The sequence below is a fragment of the Belonocnema kinseyi genome, chromosome 2 (genome assembly GCF_010883055.1).
Source record: "Belonocnema kinseyi isolate 2016_QV_RU_SX_M_011 chromosome 2, B_treatae_v1, whole genome shotgun sequence".
NCBI classification, from domain to species: Eukaryota; Metazoa; Arthropoda; class Insecta; order Hymenoptera; family Cynipidae; genus Belonocnema; species Belonocnema kinseyi.
In genome coordinates this window covers 122,960,879-122,979,406 of record NC_046658.1, presented here as the reverse complement: position 1 = coordinate 122,979,406, position 18,528 = coordinate 122,960,879, and the positions used below count along the sequence as shown (strand labels likewise).

The 18,528-nt window shown below is 34.7% G+C and overlaps 1 protein-coding gene across 3 annotated transcripts in view; it reads right to left on the bottom strand.

Moving 5' to 3' along the window:
- Nucleotides 1–404: 404 nt before the first annotated feature.
- LOC117183157 (mucin-5AC) overlaps nucleotides 405–18,528 on the bottom strand; it is a 104,879-nt gene continuing 86,755 nt past the window's right edge. The window contains exons 3-19 of one of the 3 annotated variants that reach the window (XM_033376380.1): nucleotides 16,086–16,268; nucleotides 12,909–13,168; nucleotides 12,492–12,746; nucleotides 12,180–12,365; nucleotides 11,831–12,093; nucleotides 11,289–11,737; nucleotides 11,086–11,208; nucleotides 10,205–11,000; nucleotides 9,942–10,118; nucleotides 9,778–9,864; nucleotides 9,656–9,700; nucleotides 9,452–9,571; nucleotides 8,792–9,368; nucleotides 3,148–5,829; nucleotides 2,286–2,493; nucleotides 2,060–2,200; nucleotides 405–1,571 (exon numbers count right to left, since the gene is read on the bottom strand). In XM_033376380.1, the coding sequence (XP_033232271.1) occupies nucleotides 1,135–1,571; nucleotides 2,060–2,200; nucleotides 2,286–2,493; nucleotides 3,148–5,829; nucleotides 8,792–9,368; nucleotides 9,452–9,571; nucleotides 9,656–9,700; nucleotides 9,778–9,864; nucleotides 9,942–10,118; nucleotides 10,205–11,000; nucleotides 11,086–11,208; nucleotides 11,289–11,737; nucleotides 11,831–12,093; nucleotides 12,180–12,365; nucleotides 12,492–12,746; nucleotides 12,909–13,168; nucleotides 16,086–16,268 (6,989 nt within the window). In that variant the 3' untranslated portion in view covers nucleotides 405–1,134. Of the gene's footprint in view, nucleotides 1,572–2,059; nucleotides 2,201–2,285; nucleotides 2,494–3,147; nucleotides 5,830–8,791; nucleotides 9,369–9,451; nucleotides 9,572–9,634; nucleotides 9,701–9,777; nucleotides 9,865–9,941; nucleotides 10,119–10,204; nucleotides 11,001–11,085; nucleotides 11,209–11,288; nucleotides 11,738–11,830; nucleotides 12,094–12,179; nucleotides 12,366–12,491; nucleotides 12,747–12,908; nucleotides 13,169–16,085; nucleotides 16,269–18,528 lie in introns of all 3 variants that reach the window. The other 2 variants (XM_033376379.1, XM_033376381.1) reach the window with 2 other exon arrangements.

Sequence of the window (18,528 nt, the reverse complement as noted above, 5' to 3'; positions counted from 1 at the left end):
ATAAATTTAGAAACATTTTTGTGTGCATCAACAGGATTGATCTACTAGGTGTAAAGTTGTTTTTTTTACCTAAAGGAAACATTTAGAATAATCGGGAAAACTGAAAAATCGGTCAGGGAAAATCCAGTGGGCACAAAATTTGGCGACGTCTTTACGACGTCGTCACGGCATCCTATGTCCATGTCGTTTCGGTGTCTTTACGATATCGCAAAGACATCGTCAGACCATACGATTTATTTACGATATCGTAAAGACACCTTAACGACATGGACATAGGATGTCGTTAAGATGTCGTAACGATGTTGTAAAGACGTCGCCAAATTTTGTGCCCAATGGGAAATCAAGGAAAATCGAAAAATTTTGAAATTGGGATTTTTCAGCAACCCTGGATAAAGTAAAATGACTTTTAATGTTAAAGCTTTTTATTTGATAGTAAAAATGTAATCTACAATACAAATACAAAAGGCAAACACAATCGCTTTTTTATTATTGCACTTCTATAGCTACTAACTTATACTTCCAGCTACGAAATGTGCTACTGGTTCTTGCGCTTTTCATTAAATAGAGATAAATTATTCTTTCTGTCCGTAACCGCTTTCATTCTCAACTTAACTTATTTACACTGACTCTACAATATATACAAACAACGAAAAATCGTTTAACCAGTAATATCACCACTCAGCGGTTACAATTAATTATGGCTAGATGATCCGTTTCTTACTGACACAATGACCTTTCCAAGAAGAGGGCTCGTCTAATTTAATAATGCCTAGACTATCGATACATAAAAACTAACGACGACTCTCCACGACCGGACAATAAGCGATATATACGATATATGCTAGATTTCTAATCATCATTACAACAGCCATTTGAGAATTTAAGAAAAATCAGATTTAAATCTCGCACCAGAATTGTGTCCAAATCAAAGGTTACGTTTAAGTATTCTCTTGCCAAAGTTATGCTACGAAATTCGAATTGGTAGAATTTCTTTTTTTTCACATTCAACTACAAAAGATTGGATAATCCAGCAGCGTATAATATAAGACATCAGAATCATTTAAACTAAACATCTAAGATTAGAATTTTGATTGATGAAAGAAACAGTCTAGTGTAAAAGATAATTTTTGTAAATTATTCTTTGCAGCCAAGACCAGCAGACCAATTGCAGATACCGCCGATTGGATCAAAGGAGAGCTTTTCCGGACACGTATACTCAGTTCCAACAACTTGCCCGTTTACCATTCTCGCACAAGTAATGAATTTTCTGCAGGATGTGGGGTGAGGAAAATTGCCTTGATCGAGACAGGTGATGCTGCCTCTGCTCGTAACGTAGAGTTTTCCATTTAGCCTTGGTTTTCCAACGAATCTGATTTCCTCGTCTTCATAGTAATCGTAATCAACAATCGCCGGACGTCTAGGCCTCTGGGGCAAGTTCTGCGAAACAACTCCACTGTAATACTTTTGCCCCTGTCGGCGTCTAAATGCCGGGATGGCTGTGGTTACCATGAGTTTGGGCGTTTCAGTCGTACTTATTTTTCGCCAAAATGCCATCTTGAGAGATGAATAACCTAATCGTGGAATGTATTGTATTTATTACTTTACATGTCTGCTTTGCAAAGTTGCGATACTTGATTATTAAGAGTTACGTGATGAATTAATTATTAATAGAAACGATGAAGCATATCAGTTATCTCAGGTGAAAACCGCCGTGCAGATTGAAAAAGAGAAGACGCTGGTGACAGGAAACAGAGGCGTTAAGAGTTCTGGAAAGCACCAATTAAAAACAATTACAACTTGCTTTGATTTGTTATACCTCTGTAATTTGTTTTCTGATGGTGATTTCCAGAAACTAGAGGCACAGTGATGGAGCAAATGTGAAAACGAGCATTTTGTGACCATACGATGAAGCCATGACGATTGGCGGCTGAGAAAGAATCAGATATTCGATTAGACGTGAGAGAAAGATTTTGAATGAATGAATCTTGGAAAGAACATTTAGAGTTATAGCAGGAGAACATTCAGATAATTATTAGGATCATTCGTGAGGATGCTGTACCGGGTTCCGTTGTGCTAGGTGTTGTTTCCAGATCTTCTAAGGCCATTTCACGGCCCCTGTTGGTCTGATCGTCATTCTCTGGTCTCTGGTCTTCTATTCTTGAAAAATGTTTCAGAAGAATAGCTGCATCGTCGAGAGAAGCTGCAGTAATACAATTCTTATTTATTAACATCAAAGATGTTCTTAGACCTTGTGATATGAAGAATGGCGGAACTTTAGTGATTACCCAATTTTATCTTCGCAGGCACAGTAGTTTCCTCAAAATAAAGATTCTGACGTCCTGCACTCGGACTACTGAATCTTCTCACTGTTGGCTGCGTGGTAGTTAGAGGCTGATAGGCTGTACTAGCTCTGCTCCTTATTCTGCTTTGTTCTCGATGATATAATGATCCTGGTCTTCTTGAAGTTGGTGGTGAACTTCTGTAGACGTTGACCTGTTGATAATTTGATGATCGTTATGAAGATGGTATGATGAAACATGAAAGAGATTTTATAGTGCAGACCGTGCCTAAGTAGCTGAAGCCATATGACACAATAAAGATTAGACTGAAGTATGACAAGTAGACTAGATGTTCTGCACAAAAGCTATGTTAAGATTCTTGAAACTACAGAAAAGCATACTACGAGGGCCATGTAGAGATTGATGCACCCTCGAAGAATCAGTGTGTTAATTTAAAACGATCAGAGACTTAGGCATGTGTAACTAAAATAGCACGTTTCTTGTTTTTAACGTTTGCTCGACGCATCCTTTGATTAGTACTCAGAGTTACAGAAGAAATGAGCTTTTGTGTGACGGAATTCCTCGGATTTTGATTGTGTTAGCTTCGCAGAAAGTAATGGGCATCGAAGATTATAGGACCTGGACGTCGCAATAGGCGTTGTTAGATTTCTTAGATATTCCCATCTTCCAGGTAAAAAGGCTCCAAACCACCACTTTAAATTTATAGCCAAACCTCAGCTTTGAAACAATAGCTGAATTTTAGTTTGCAAGATCATTGCCCAATCTTTAGAGTTTTAAAGGCGAGAGGCAGTTAGAGAAGGGGAGAGGCTTTGCGAGACTGAGGACATTATGTTTTTCTTTCACTCACTGATTTTTCATGGATTTCACTGCCAGCTAGATCAGCATCCTCATATGACTTGGTTTCTGGATCTAGAGATAAGTGCTTATCCTTCCGGTTAGATTCATCATCCGTGGTACTAAGGTCCGATTCCGGGTTGTCATCCGATGAAAGTTTAGGTCTCTTCCTCACGACCTTTTTTGTTCTTCTTCGAGATGCAATCTGATTTGAATGATCTCTGGTATCTGTTGAACTTTGCACGGTCGGTGCTGTTGTTTTTGATGAGAATCTTCTGGTACCTCTATATACCACAACACGTTTTCTTGTTAGTTTCTCTGATTCAGGATCAATGCTTGATGAGCTTATGGGTGCAGGAGTTGTTGATGTTTCGTTTTTTTTAAGAGTAACTTCAATCGTTTCAGTTTTTGCTTCTTCCATTGATTTTTCTTCACGTTTAGAATCAATCCTTTGTCGCTTTCTTTTCAATACACGTCTTCGGCCATTTGTAGGTCTATCACTTGTAGAAATTAATTCCTCACCTACTTTTGAAGTAATTTTTATAGGAGACTCCGTTGATATCTGATCATTTAACTGAATTGAAATACCGGCATCATTAAGAATTGAAGTATTCGTAATTGAAGATATGGCAAGAGAGGCGGCAGTTTGATTTTTATTTTGATCTATGCTCATTGATGTTGTTTCAGGATCTGAAAATTGACTTAAAGTAGATAACATCGTATCACCTTTTTCTGTAGTGATAACATTACCTCTAATTTCATCATCTTTAGTTTCTAAGCTCAGTTTTTCAAAATCATCCTGAGAATTCGTTTGTTCTTGGACATAAAGCTTAGTTGTGAAGAAATTAGACCTTTCTGTTGTGAATTCCACAAAGTTTGAATTGGGTTTAATAAAGTCATCAGTTCCTAATAAAAAATATCCATTTGTTAGGGCGAAATCACTTGCTTCTGTTATTTCTGGAGATTTAAGATCTGCCTCTTTCCCAGGAATGAGGTTTTTTGATTTTGTTGATTTCTCGCTTGATGGAGCTTCTGTCGTAAAGAATGTAGATTCAAAAGCTGGATTGGATGTTGTAGACAAAGTTATAGAATCAGAAGTTATAGACGATATAGCATCAAAAATTGCAGGAGATTTGGAACTAGGTGCAGAAGGTACAGGCTCAGAAGTAGTAAAAGTGATAGGATCCAGAATTGTAAAAGAAGAATCAGGATTATTAAAAGAAGATTCAGTTGTTTCCTCTGAAAAGTCTAATATTTTTTTCTTTAGCAGAATATTTTTATCTTCAATTGAAGACTTCAAAAGTTCAAGGTCGGAAAACTGGGTAGAGCTTACTGGTTTTATCTTCCTGATCTTCTTTCTTTTTATATAACGATGTGGTAAAGTGGAAGCTCGTTCAGTAGTGGAAATTTCTGCACTAGTCGAGGTATTCATGTCTGTTTCATCATATTCTAATTTCTCTATTGTGGTTTCAGATATTTGCGTTGTGGTTCCTATTGGCTGATTATAGTCTTCATTATCTTCTGCAATCTCTGTAGTTGTCACCAATAAATTTGATTCTCCTTCCTGATTTGTGTCTTTACTTAAAGGAGAACTAGTAATTGTGTTTGATTCTGAGTATTCGGTAGTGGTAGGCAATTCGGTATAAGGCTTGGTACTGTACAAAACTTTCTCAATGGTGGAAATAGCACTGGAATGTGTTGATTCAATACCAACTGTAGAAAATCTATCCTCTTTTGTCAGTAGAATATCATCTGTATTTTTTGTAAGGAGGAAACCACGAGGAAAATCTGAGGTTGTTTCTGGAAGTATGGTACCTCTAGAAGTCGTAATACTGAGTGTTGAAGATGACTCTGGAATATCGACTCTATTTCTTCTCCTGCTTGCCCTTCCCCTTGTATGAGAGATTTGCCAATTATGAATTGGTGCAGGTACATGGGGGGAATTAATTCGTGTTCTTCTTCTCCTAGCTCTGTCGATATCCGCTGCTCTTAGATTTGCTGGTACACTACTTTCGATATTTTGAAGAAGTGGTGTACTCTGCGTAGTTGCGTTTTCAATAGTTCGAAGGTGCTCTTTGGTACTTATTTTAACTGCTTTGTTCTGGCTACTTATTTTCTCAGTTGTTTGAACTGATGTACTCTGACTAGGTAGACTGTCTTCATTAGATGTATTCAAGCTAGGATCAACCCTGAGCCTTCTTCTGCTTGACCTACCTCTATATGTTGATGCAGATCGTTCAAGCTCAACAGGTTTTTCAGTTGTCGAGAATTCTTTAACATCAGACAAAGCACTTCTTTGTGTCATCTGTAACTCATTAGTCAGAAGATTGGTATTAGAAACACCTTCTTCGTACTCTGAGTTATCATTTTTTTCCAAACTATTTTCATGAGCAATTTTTAGTTTCAGGACTGTGCGAAGGATCGTCCTGTTTAGTTTATTCTCGGGTATCGGCAAAAGCAGTAATTTATCAGGATCGTCATCTTTGTCATCAAGGATTTGTAGAGGGCTGTCAACCACCTCCTGCTCAGTAAAGGATCTTCGTAGCGAGTTTTCTTGTAAGGGAAAAGACAATGAGGATCTTAAAAAAGGTTCAGTTATTCTGATGCTTTTCTCTTCGTTATTCAAGCTCGAATTATTTTGGTGGTCGATAAGTTGCTTCAAAGTTGGTAGTTGAAAACTTTCGGAACTGGCCACCTGAAAATCAAAATGAGAGCGCAATTTAGTCTCTCCTCAGTCTCCCTCTCAATTTTTTCTTTTAATTTCGTACCCCTCTCTTAAATCCTCATTTGTTCCTTTCTTTACCCACTGTCGATTAGGGGAAGAAATATGATTGATGATGCGGAAGCATTGTTCTTGTGTGATGTTTGTGTCTGGTCGCTAGCTTCTATGTAACTACGTTTCTATTTGAGAGTAATGGATGGTGATGTCAATGACATGGCAATAGCTATGGTACAAGTTTCTTAGAGACTAGATGTCATTATTTGTGATTATCCCTGTTAGAGGAAATGAGGTTGTTGAAAACTGACTCGATTTGAATTGTGGAAGATTCACCAGTTGATTCAGTGGTAAATATCCCACCGTTTTTGAGAAATGCACCCTCGATTGGAAGAGTTGATTTCTCGATACTAGGATCTGTTGAAGCCTCGCTCAGTGATTTATTTTTCGAGTCAATGTTTTCTTTGGATTCTTCGTCTGACTTTAGGGAAAATGAGGTAGGTTCTAAATGTTGATAACGACTCGTGGTCTGCATCGGGAGGAAGGTAGTCGAGGTCAGCTGAGAATATTTTCTCCTTATCAAAATCCTCTGGCGCTCAGTGGTAGCAGACTCTACGACTGAAGTAACTAGTCTCGTTATCTGAGGTTTAAATGATGGTGTCGTTGAATATATATCAACAAGATTTTGAAGTTCATTCTCTTCGTTTTTAGATCTTGGACGTTGCGACTGCTGCTTTCTTAGGTAAGCATCTGCTGCGTAGTCAAACTTCTTGGCTGGAATCAAAGTTTCTGTGACACTTTGTTCAGTAGTGCTAGGACGTTTCGGGAAGAATCGATGTTTCGGCTGGTTCAATCCATCACTGTCTTCAAAAATCGGTTCTTTAGTTTGTAATCGTAGTCTTGGTTTACGGTATATTGATAATGTTGATCTTGGACTATTACTAGGGCTATTGGTTTCAAGCTTATCTCCAGATTCTTGAGGGAAGGAATCCAGGGTTTTTGGAATCGTTCTCAAAGTTGGTCGATATTCAGGTCTGCGATAGACAGGTCCAACTTTCTCATTTTTCTCTGTGTTTAAAGACTGAGTAACGAAAGTCTTCCAGAACTCATCAGGTCGAACAACTGAAGTGGAATTCTTGAGGGCATCATCGTTATTTGGACCAATTGGAGCAACGTCTTCCGGATCATTCTGTACATTTTCTTGACGAGAAACTTCTTTACGGGAATCTTCTTTTTCATCAAAGCTAATATTTTCAAGTTTAAATGGTGTTCCGATACTTGGCCGACGTCTAATGAACAAACTTTTTCTTCTTTTTGCAAAAGCTCCGGGCTGAACTTCTGTTGTGGAACTTCTACTACTTGTACTGTAAACTGGAAAACGGCGAGCATTTGTGATTCCAATTTGCTGTGGTAATCTGCGAGAGAACTTTTGACGAATGTTTTGGTATTCAGTTATCTTTGAGGAAATAGGTGTTGTGGTCTCAATTCTTGAAGAAATAGGCAAAGTTCTAAAGAATGAAGTTCTATTGTTAACTAATTCGCCGAGGGTTGTCAGATCTTCGGGAACAATTATGAGAGTAGTGGGTAGTGTTGTCGTTCGTAGGGTATCATCATCCGTTGTTGGATTGGTGTAAAATTTAGGATAGTCTTCTGAGATCGGATAGGTGAGTCCATCTTCCGTTGTTTGATCTAGGAAAGTAGTTTGAAAGGCTTCAGTTGAATCTGGGTTAAATACGTTAGAGAAAGTAGTAGCATCAGCATTCGTGGAAATCGTTTCAGTAGTATAGCTTCCATAAAAGAGATTTTCATTCAAAGTTGAGGGATTCTCACTAGTTACAATAATCTGAATTTTATCTTCCCTGGCCTTTGGAGTTGTAGATCTTGCAAAGTATCTCGATGGATGTAACCTTTGTTCTTGAGCTCTATATCCCTCGGTAGAAGTAGATCTTTCCTCTACAGGGCCAAGTTTTCGAATAATTTTTTTCCTTCTTTGATTACGCTTCTCATCCTCAATTGCTGCAGTACTCGTATCTATCTCGGGTCTTCTTCTTATTAATAAGAGCCTTTTTCTTGGACTCGGAGATTCTGTTGTTGAAGATAGTGACAGCTCATTAGTAGATGTAAATTTCCTGCTAAAATTCCTGGATTTCACAGGCTCTGTGGTAATTAAAGGAAAGTTGACAGTATTTACACCAAGATCTGTGGAATAATAAGGATCTATCGAGTTCAATCCAGTCCATCCTGTCGTGTCTTCCTTGTCCTGAGTAGTCTTTAAATATGCTCTAGTTGTCTTTGCAAAATTGTAAGAGGAAGCAGGTGCGAAAAAAGTTTCTTCATTAAACCTAGGAGTTGATGCCGTTTCACTTTGGTCACGAATAGAAGCCTGAGTTGTAAAATCTTCAAATCTCGAACGCTGGCGGTTCCTCGAACGTGATCCGGCACTCTCTGATTCTTTAAATACTCTAATGTTTGTAATTTGTGCAGCTTCGTCGAAACTTTTTAATGGTCGTCTAGATCTTCCAACTGTTTGACTTCTCTGAGGGACTTCCTGATATATTCTGATAATTGGACTATCATCCAGCTCGTTTCTGGATCCACGTCCAATATTTGACTTAGAAGTTGGACGTCTGCTTCTTCTCGATGGCTGAACAGTGGCATCAATTGGGGGAATGGTTGTAACTTTGATTCGACTTCTCGATAACGAATTTGACGAAATCTCTTCAACAGCAGCTGTAGCGATTGGTCGAGCATATCTACTAGATCCTCGGCTTCTACCCCTGGGTCTACTAGCTTGGGTCGCCAATTCCTGATCATCAGTGTCTTCGTTGAATCTTTCGGAAAATACGCGACTCGAAGATTCCGTCGTGGCTCTTGACCTTGCGCGACCTCGTGTTTGGTATGTGTTCGTTGACCGTGCAAAGTTTTTGGACGTTGTACTCACCTTGGACCTCGACGGCACTGTTGCAAAAGTAGACAATGGAGTCGTGGAGTCCAAAAGTGAAGAGGTCTGGGTCAGGCTTGGCCTGGTTCTACTACGCGTGAACCCGAAGGGTCTGGGTTGGGAAACAGCGGCAATGGTTTCTTTCGTCGTATACTCCGTCCGAATTCTTGGAGGGCTAGTGGAGGGTGAAGTTGTCAAGAGGATTTCGGTTGCTGAATCTTCGACGAGCTTCACACTGGAGTATGAGCTTCTCGTGAGATTAGTTGTTTTTGTGCTGGGTGTGGGCTCCTCGTTAAGTGTGATATATTGAGTTGTGGGGTTTTCTGTGGTGGTAGTGGTGGTAGAAGTGGTTGTTAGTGGGGACGTAGGCAGAGACGAGGATGATGATGAACTCTGTGAATAAGTCATTGATACGGTGTAAGGAATTTCGGAACTTCCGTGTACGGATATAATTGTGTCCTTGAGAGAAGTGTTCTGAATTTGAGTTGTTACTTCGGGATTGGTTACAGCTTCCTGAACCTCAGAATTACTCTCTTGCTTTTCGGTTGTGCTTCTGAAACGCTGGATGCTGGTGTACCTGTAACCAGAGTTGATATTGTTTTGTTGTATTGTATTCAATAAAAGAACATTCATCGACTTTATATTAGGAAGATAATGAACCTAGATTTTGATGTGGAAGGTTCATTCACGTGTTTGTTTGGAAAGACTGTTCTCTTAGAAGATGGTCCTAATTCAGTTGGACTCTGAACTTCGTCAGCTTCGTCGACGTTTGTTGAGTTTCTAAAAGTGCCATCAATAAGGATCTTTCTGATAGTGAAAAAAATTGAAAATATTTGAGCTTACTTTGGTTTGGAAGGACGATACCTTTGAGGCTCTGGATCTTCTTTGTCTAGAATACTTTTCTCCGTTCTACAAAAGAGAGAAAAATATGCACTATGTTCATAGATCATGTGAATAGATGTCAGGTTTTAATTTTTCAAAGTTACCTAGTAGATATGAAAGAAAAACGACGACGAGTGGGTCTTTCTTCCACTATCTCTTCTTCCTTTACTTCAACATCATTATCGTCTTTGCTAAAAATAAAAATACATTTTAATAAAAACTATTTGACATAGCCCATTTTTAAATATTGATTTAGTTAATGAAATACCTTGTAGTAGTAGGACGGTGGCGTCTAATATTGACATAACTAGGTGTTACTCGTGGCAAAAGCGATTTATCATCAGGTGGATTGCTAATGCTTCTCTCTTCTGATGAAGCTACATCTGTGTTGTCATCACTTTCTTCTTCGTCATCACTCTCGTCGATTCTTTCGGATGGGGATGATCTAGATGAAAAAGAATTTCAGTTTCACAAGAAGATAATATCACACCTAGTATTTTTAATCTATAAAAGTTTAATTCTCTATCTTACCTTGATCTTTCTATGGTCGTATACTGAGGCTTATGGGTTCTTCTTAGACTCTTAACTTCTGGAAGATCATCGAGGCCATCAAACTGTGCTCTCCCAGGTCCATTAGTATATCCACTCCCTTGTCTTTTATTTCCTTGCTTTCCTTCATTTCCTTCATTATTTTTGTTTTCGGGAGACTTTGGTGAAGATGTTCCAAAAAATCTAGAACCAACTTTCGAAGTTTGACGGTTCAAGACACGTTCGTACAAGCTACGACTTATAGTAGCTGGAGTCACCTGTCCAGTACCGACAGTTGTGATAGCTTGTGCTGCAGGATGTTTCCCTTGAAGAAGAAGCTGTTTCTCAAGATGCTCGATACCTCCTGCTTTTTTAATCAAGTCAATTAGTTCCTTGATCACTCTAGGGTCTTCCTCTTCTTCTAGGTCTAGAGTTTTTTCAGAAGCCTCTTGATATTGTTTAACTGTCTGTGTGGTTGTAATTGTTGAAGGTGGTGTAGTTGTTGTAGGCGTTGTAGTCGAACTAGGCCTACTTCTATTAATCGTCTTGTAGATAAGCGGTTTTACAGTTGTTTTTGGTGCTTTTTCTTCCTCCTCTTCATCATCCTCATCCTCATCTTCATACTCATACTCTTCCTCTGGCTCAGGTTTTTCGGTTGTTGTACGACGAGTTGTAGTTCGAGTAGTAGCTGCTGTAGTTGGAGCTTTGGTTGTTGTTGCCTCATCTCCAGATTTGACTTTCGGACAAACAACATTGCGGGGATAATCGCAAGAATCTGCTGCCTTGTTGAAAACCAGCCCTGATAAATAAAAAAGTGTAAGTATTTATTCAAGATTAGTTTCAGACTTGAACAGATCTTTCTTTTATTTTACACTCTATCTTACCTGAAGGACATGTAAACTGATGACCTACAATTCCAAGGCCACTAGGTCCACTATCAAGACACCAAAAGTACTTCTTGCAATCCCTAGGATGTGAGAAGAATCCTTCATCTTCACACTTGAAGTCTAAACATTATTATTAGGATTAACATTTTATTACAATTTTAACTTTTGAAGAATTTCTGACTAATATATTAGAAGCTTACCACTGCCTGGATCTGGAGTAGTCGGTGGTTGTGGGGTTGTAGATTTGTTATTAAGTGATTCTTCACCATTCGAATCTTCAGGTGGTTCATCATCTCGATTCTTATGCTTCCTACGACTATTACTTTCGGTAGATCGACTTCTTGGTCGATGTTTGCTGCTAAGTCTGGATCTGGCAGGTTTCTCACTGACCTTGAGAGTATTTCGATTCTCTTCTTCTTCTTCCTCTTCATCTGAAACTGCAGTTTCTTCCTCATCTTCAGCTTCTGCGACTCTCACATTAGGTCTATTCTTTGGTTTCGAATAACCTAATCTTCTTCTAGTGGGACTTTCAGTTGTGGTCGAACGTCTATTAGAAGTTGCGTAATGTCTACCGGATGAGTTGCTTTTACTCGATTGGGTTCTGGTTGGTTTCCTCAGAGAAGGCTTTTCTTTTACCTCTGGATGTTTACTGTAAATTAATTGAAAAAATTGAATAGGCTTAAGTCATATCATCTAACTGCATTTTATGTTAGTGAATTAAAAATGAAATGATAAAACTTACAAATTGTCAGAAAGAAGAGCTTCTTTTGCAGCTTCGATCAAAGGGTAAGGACGACCATGACATTTTCCTCTAAAATCGTCATTGTCAATCGACCAAAACATGATTCCTCCAAGATTTTTCTCATTCACGTACTGTGCTTTTGCTCGAACAATAGCCTGATCATCATAACCAACCCACTGGTTTTCTTTAAAAGCATATGGACCCATAGCTGCTGGGTTTGGCTGAACTACTTCCCAATCGCCTTTTTCTACACTTTCGCAAATCTGGAAAAAGAATTGTCAATCGGAAAATTAAGTCGAAGATTAAGAAATAGTTTGAAAAATGAAACCGATGCAGGTTTAATATGCACCTCATAGTAGGCTAAGTATCCTTTCTCTCGAGTTGCATCTCCTTCGATTCCCGGTCCATCAGCTGGAGAACCAATATCAGTTGAATCTTCATTGAAGAGGGTGTAAGACCTGCCATAAGTTGGTATACCCAGTACAATCTTGTCTGAACTAGCTCCTGATTTTATGAGATGGTTAATGGTGTACTCCTAAAGATTAGAGAAAAATGATAATCATCCATGTGCCTTAACAGCTTTAGATACTTTGTTTTAAAACATCTTATGTGAATAGGAATACTAAATGATTGTATCCCAGGAAAAGGAAAGCAATCTTACAATCGTTAATTCCGTGTCATAATTATACTCATTATCTTCTTCGAGAGGATAAAGAGGAGCGTGATGATTAACTGCAGGTTCGAAGGCTGAGTGATAGTCATATGACAACAAATTGATAAAGTCAAGATTCTCATTCAAACGTGGAACATCATAACCTTTATCGATGTATTCTATACCGGCTGGCATCGCCAGAGTTAACAATAACCTCGGTCGTCCTGTCTTTAGGGATTCCCTGTCGAATTGTGCTCGAAGTTCCTTTAAAAGAGAATGTGAATCGTTTATTTATGACCAAATTTATTTCATATTATTATTGATCAAGACAAAAAGAAACAGCTGGATGGATAATTAATGTTTTGCACTCAGAAAGAAGATAACATTAAATTCAAGGCATAATAAGGCTATCAAAAAGGAAAGTACCTCGACAAGAGTCGCGTAGTTCTCTTTGTCGCGAGGTTTGCCTCCATCTCTGAATGCAGGATACTCCCAGTCAAGGTCAAGGCCATCGAAGTGATTTTGTCGCAAAAACTTGACGCAGTTTTTCACGAATTCTTTTCTTCTGAGGGCGTCAGCCACCATGGGAGAAAACCTGCTGGATCCTTCATTCCAGCCTCCGATAGCCAGAAGTGTCTTCAGATTCTTATTGTATGTTTTGAGACCAGTGAACTTTGCGTAACCACCTTGAGGGTAAATGTAGAAATGTGAAATGTCATGTGGAACAGGTATCCGTATTTTTCCACATTGCTTTAATATTCTATCAAGTTCTATAGAGCCACGAATGAAAATACTTTCTAAAGGTTATTTTACATGAGCGATGAAAAGCAACTGGAATTTCTATTCATTGTAATAGGTAGTGGAGATTCTTCTTGATTGTAGTATTTAAAAATTCAAAAGAAGATTTTTGGTGGTTGCTGAGTAATTAAGTATGAAATACGAAACAAATCAGTCCTAAAGTACAATCTTTCCTACAAATTTTTGTAAAATTCTAAATAAAGACAAAAGTTTTAGAAAAGTTTGATTTTATGTTGAAAAGAAGACTGAAGTTACAAACTTCAAAATCTGTCCTGTTTCAGTAAGACTATCCTACGAAGAAATGGTTGATGCAAAAAAGTATTGTGAAAAGAAGGCAGTACTGTTAAAATATTTTTCTGCAGCAAAATTGTTTTTGAAATTTGGTTAGAAATTTATTTAGACTCGTACAAATTAAAAAAAGTACTTTTATAGTACTTTTTTCAAATTCGAATCACGAAATATCGCATACAATCTAGTGAATGAAAATGTCCGAAGAAGAAATTTTATTTCTAAATAAAACTTATTTTTTAATTTAAACCGTGAATGATTTTTTAATGTTGGAAAATAATTCTGCTTTTAACATGTTGCTAATCACAATATATCATTTATAAACTTTATCACAACTTTTAAAGCGATGAGAAACAAGAAATTTTTATGAAGGTTACATTTAAAAGATTAATGTAAACTATTCCAGATTTCAAAATATGTCAAAAAAGAATCTGGCAAATCTTAAGACCCTTTTTTATTTTTGTGTATTTAATACTTTTCTGATTGTGTGAAAATTTAATTATCAAAAATCTTTAGAAGTTTTAAAAACAATCAAAAATAATTTAAGTCTTGATAAGATTTCAAGTAATTTGAAACATAATGTCGATTTTTGAAGATTTCGAAAACGAGACTTTTTCAGAATTCTGAATGGATTTCAAGAGCAGAAAAAAGAAATTCTAAAGATTTCTGGGAAAATGTCAAATGACTTTCTATTTCAAAAAATTAATTTTAAAAGAAAATTGATAAATATTTCCAAACATTGCAAATAATTCCCTAAAATTTTGAAGTCAAATGTACACGATTTTGAAGCAAATAAATTCAGTTTAGCAAGGTTAAAAAATTGTAGAAAAAAATCAGTAATTTTGAACGATATTTAGTATTTGTAAAAAGATCAATAAATAACTCTAAGAATTTTTAAAGTTTTCAAGAAATTAGAAAAATAGTTTTAAGATTCTTAGAAAATTTAACATAATTAAAAAGTTAAATTAAAAAATTTAAAGAGATATCAAAACTTTAACAAAATTGGAAAATAAAAATCCAGGAGACTGTAAACTAATTTTTTTATATGACGAAGAATATTTTTTTTATATTAGAAAAAACTCGATAGTTTAAAAATACAGATTGAACAGAATACTTGGAAATTTTTATTTTTAAGGAATATTTTTTAAATTACAAAAATTTCAAATGGTTTCCTAAAAATTCGAAAAATAATGTCGAACAATTCAAAAAGAAGTTTTAAATTTACCAACATTACAATATTAAATAAAAAATGTAATTAAGTTTAAGAGATATTTATATGATTTGTAAAGATTAAAAAATAATTTAAAACACGAAAAGATTGATAAAAATTGGAAACAAAATGTAGATTTGTACAAATTTCGAACAAATATTTGGAGTTTTTTAAAACAAATTTGAAAGGTTTCAAAAGTATCACATTTTTTGGAAAATCGTTTTTCAAGATATGCATTTACGATTTTTATAAGTTTAGAAAAGATTGAAAATACTTAAAAACTTCAAATTATTTTCGAAAATTTACGAAATATTTTGAAATTTCTTGTAAGATTCTAAAAGTCTAAAATAACTGATAATACTTATTTCCTTGTTCTCAGATCTCAGAATCTAATTTAAAATTTTAACAAATGATTAGTTATTAGACAGTTTTATTTTTTATTTAAACAAATTTTGTTTCCTAAATGGAAAAACTACTATGGGAAATAATAGTATCCTTAAAAAGTGTTGTTGAAATAAGTCTTATGAATACTTATAAACAAATTTTCTGAAATTCTGAAATTCTTAAGAATCTTAGAAAAATGGAAATGATTGGTTTTATTCAAAAATTCATTATAAGTCACTATTTCAAAAGCTATCAAAACTTAACCAAAATTTCAAAATAAGGATTCAAACGATTTTAAGGCAATTTTTTATACAACGATTTTTTTCAATTCTAAGAAAAACTCGAAAAATTTTAAAGGATTGAGAAGAGATTGAAAATACTTAAAAACTTGAAATGATTTCCGAAAATTTACCAATATTTTGAAATTTCTTGTAACATTATAAAAGTCCTAAATATTGTTTAAACTTACTAGATTGTTTCCTAAAATTTGGTAAAATCGCGCAAAATAAAAAATTATACTTTAAAAATTTCTGCATTCTTTTTCGATACATCTAAAATTTTTTTAAATCTCCTTTAATTTTCTCAAGAATTCTAGAAAAAATATATTTATGTAGCCTTAGAAATAGACCGATAAGAATTATTTCCTGTTCTTGGATCTCAGAATATTTTAAATTTTAACAAATGAGTAGTTATTATACAGTTTCATTTTTTAATAAAAAGATTTTGGTATCCTGAATAGAAAAAAGATGATGGATGATGCTAATATCCTTAAAAGTATTGTTAAAATAATTCTTATAAATACTTATAAACAAATTTTCTTAAATAAATAAAATAGATCTTTTCCGGTGGTTTGTCCAGTCCTTTTATCCCAGTGGAACTTTTTTTTACTACGAATTCTAATAAATATAAAATTATTTCCTTACCTTTTTCTATGTCCTGATATTTATCAAAAGGCTTCAAAGTATTATCCTTGGTGAAGCCACCGAAGGCGTAAATTAAGTGGGTGCAAAGGTACGGATTAATGTTCTGTGGTGAAAATTTTGCAGTCCCAGGTCTGTATACTGACCAGTTTGTGTAGTAGCAAACAACCCTCTTTTCTGCTTTTCCTGAAATAATAATGCTGTTTGTTTATTGTTAATACAGAATTCAATACAAAAAAGTACTTTTATACTTGTGCTTTCTTTTAATAATTATAAAAAAATCTTCTCACAAAAAACAGATATAAAAACAGATATAAATATTTCCATTTAAATCCTTCAACTGCCCCAAAAAAGTGAAAATATATTCCACTTTCCCGCATCTTTGCACTAAATTTACATACATATTTTTCCTCGACGATATTAATTGAAGAAGAAAGTCGCCCAGGTAGATTTATGAAATGTTCAGCAGGAAAGTATATCTCAGATCTCTCCACACTTTAAAGTAACACCGAGTCCTGACTTTGTTTAAAATAGTCCAGCCATAATACAATTATAATTTATAACCAGGTTCAATATAGAAACCAGAGCCGTAACTACTGTCTCTCCAAAAACTTTAGATACCACCATTTTTTACAGTATATAGTAAAAATCTTAGAAGAAACAAAAATTTAAAATATGGAATGAAGTAATAAATAACAAATGATTATTTCTGACTCGAAATTTTACTATTGTACATAGAAAAGATCAAATAAATAAATAAATATATTTTTACAATAGTGTTTGTGAATAATTTTTGGGGACTAACAGCCATTTAAAGTTGAGTATTCTGAAATTATCGTAAGACAATCATACTTTTTAACCTTTCATTTGTCAGGAAATAATTGCTAACTGAAACAAAAATTTTAAATGGCTCTATCAGTACAGGGAAAATATTCATTTACAACATGTATTTTGTTTCATATTTTTAGACATTTTTTTCCGCTAAGATTTTTACTATAATCTGCACCGAAATTAAGGTGTCTATATTTTTTGGAACGATAGTAGGTTGGTTAAAATTATTCTTTTCAAACTAAAATATTTCTACAAGATTCTAAAACTGTTCAAAATTAAATACTTCACATAATTTGAAATAAAAAATTGGACTATTTTGATTCGAAAGTCTAAGTAGTTAAACAAATTTAAACGTCCGATTGAAACTTTACAAACTATTTATGATATTCAAATAATTTAAAATTAATAGATTCATAGTTGACTGCTTTAAATTCATTTCTAATTTTATTCAAATATTATTTTAAGATAAAATAGTCCATTTTTAAATTTGAATTATTATATAGATCGAATCCATTCCAAATCAGTCATGTTCTACACGAAGTTGTAGAATCTCTGGGGGACGATATATGTTGTTTTTCAGAGGAAATTAGGCTATACGTATTTTTGGGATTTGCGAAAAAAAAGTTTTACTGAGTTATGCGTATTTGAATTTTTGGCTTTGTTTTTCAAAAAAGCCCAAATTTCTTCTTTACACTTATATAACTTTTGACCTGATTGAGATAAGTTAGATTTCTTTTCAGTTTCTTCTAGATTTTATCTTCTTCTTTCGAAATCCACGAGGAACATTTTTTAAAAATGCTAAAAATTAACGAAATGGCGGCGGTTTTTCTGAAAATACTAACAGTCGATTTTCTCAAAGAACCCACACTAATATTTTTTGCCAATTTTTTGTTGAATTCTTTGTTTATACAATTAAGATATTTTATAAGTTTTATGTGCGTTAAGCTATTCTTGAGCTCAAGACATTTTTTGCTTATGAAAATTTAATTTTTGTATTTTTCTCGGAAATAGTGCAAAATATCATAAATGAGTAAACGAGCTTCTTGTAGAACTCTCTTAACTGTGCAAAATATTTTCTCAAAATTTTTTCGTATCTAATGTTTACAAGAAGAAGGCGGAAATTCGATTTTGTAAAAGAAATTCTTCTGGCCACAAAACTTATTTAATAGATAAAATCTACCAACATCTAAAACGAAATCTAAATTACCTCAATTAGGTCACAAGTTATATAAGTTTGAAGAAAAAATTTGGGTTTTTTCTTTCTGAAAAACAAAGCCAAAAATTCAAATACGCATAACCCCGTAGAATTTTTTTTCACAAATTGCAAAAATACATATCACCTAATTTCCTCTAAAAAACGACACATTTCATTCCCGAGAGAGTCTTCAAGTGTAGAACCTGCCTGTATTTAAATGGATTCGATCTATACTAATTATTATTATATATAAAATGCATGGAATTTTAAAGTTTGCAATTTTTAAATAATAAAAATTTTTTTAATATATAGCAAATATTGTCTATGAATTCAAAAAGGAATTAAATCAATTTTTTAAAACTAACCAATTTGAATCTGAATTGTTTGAAACATAAAATCTTGAAAAGTTAAAATTTCAGA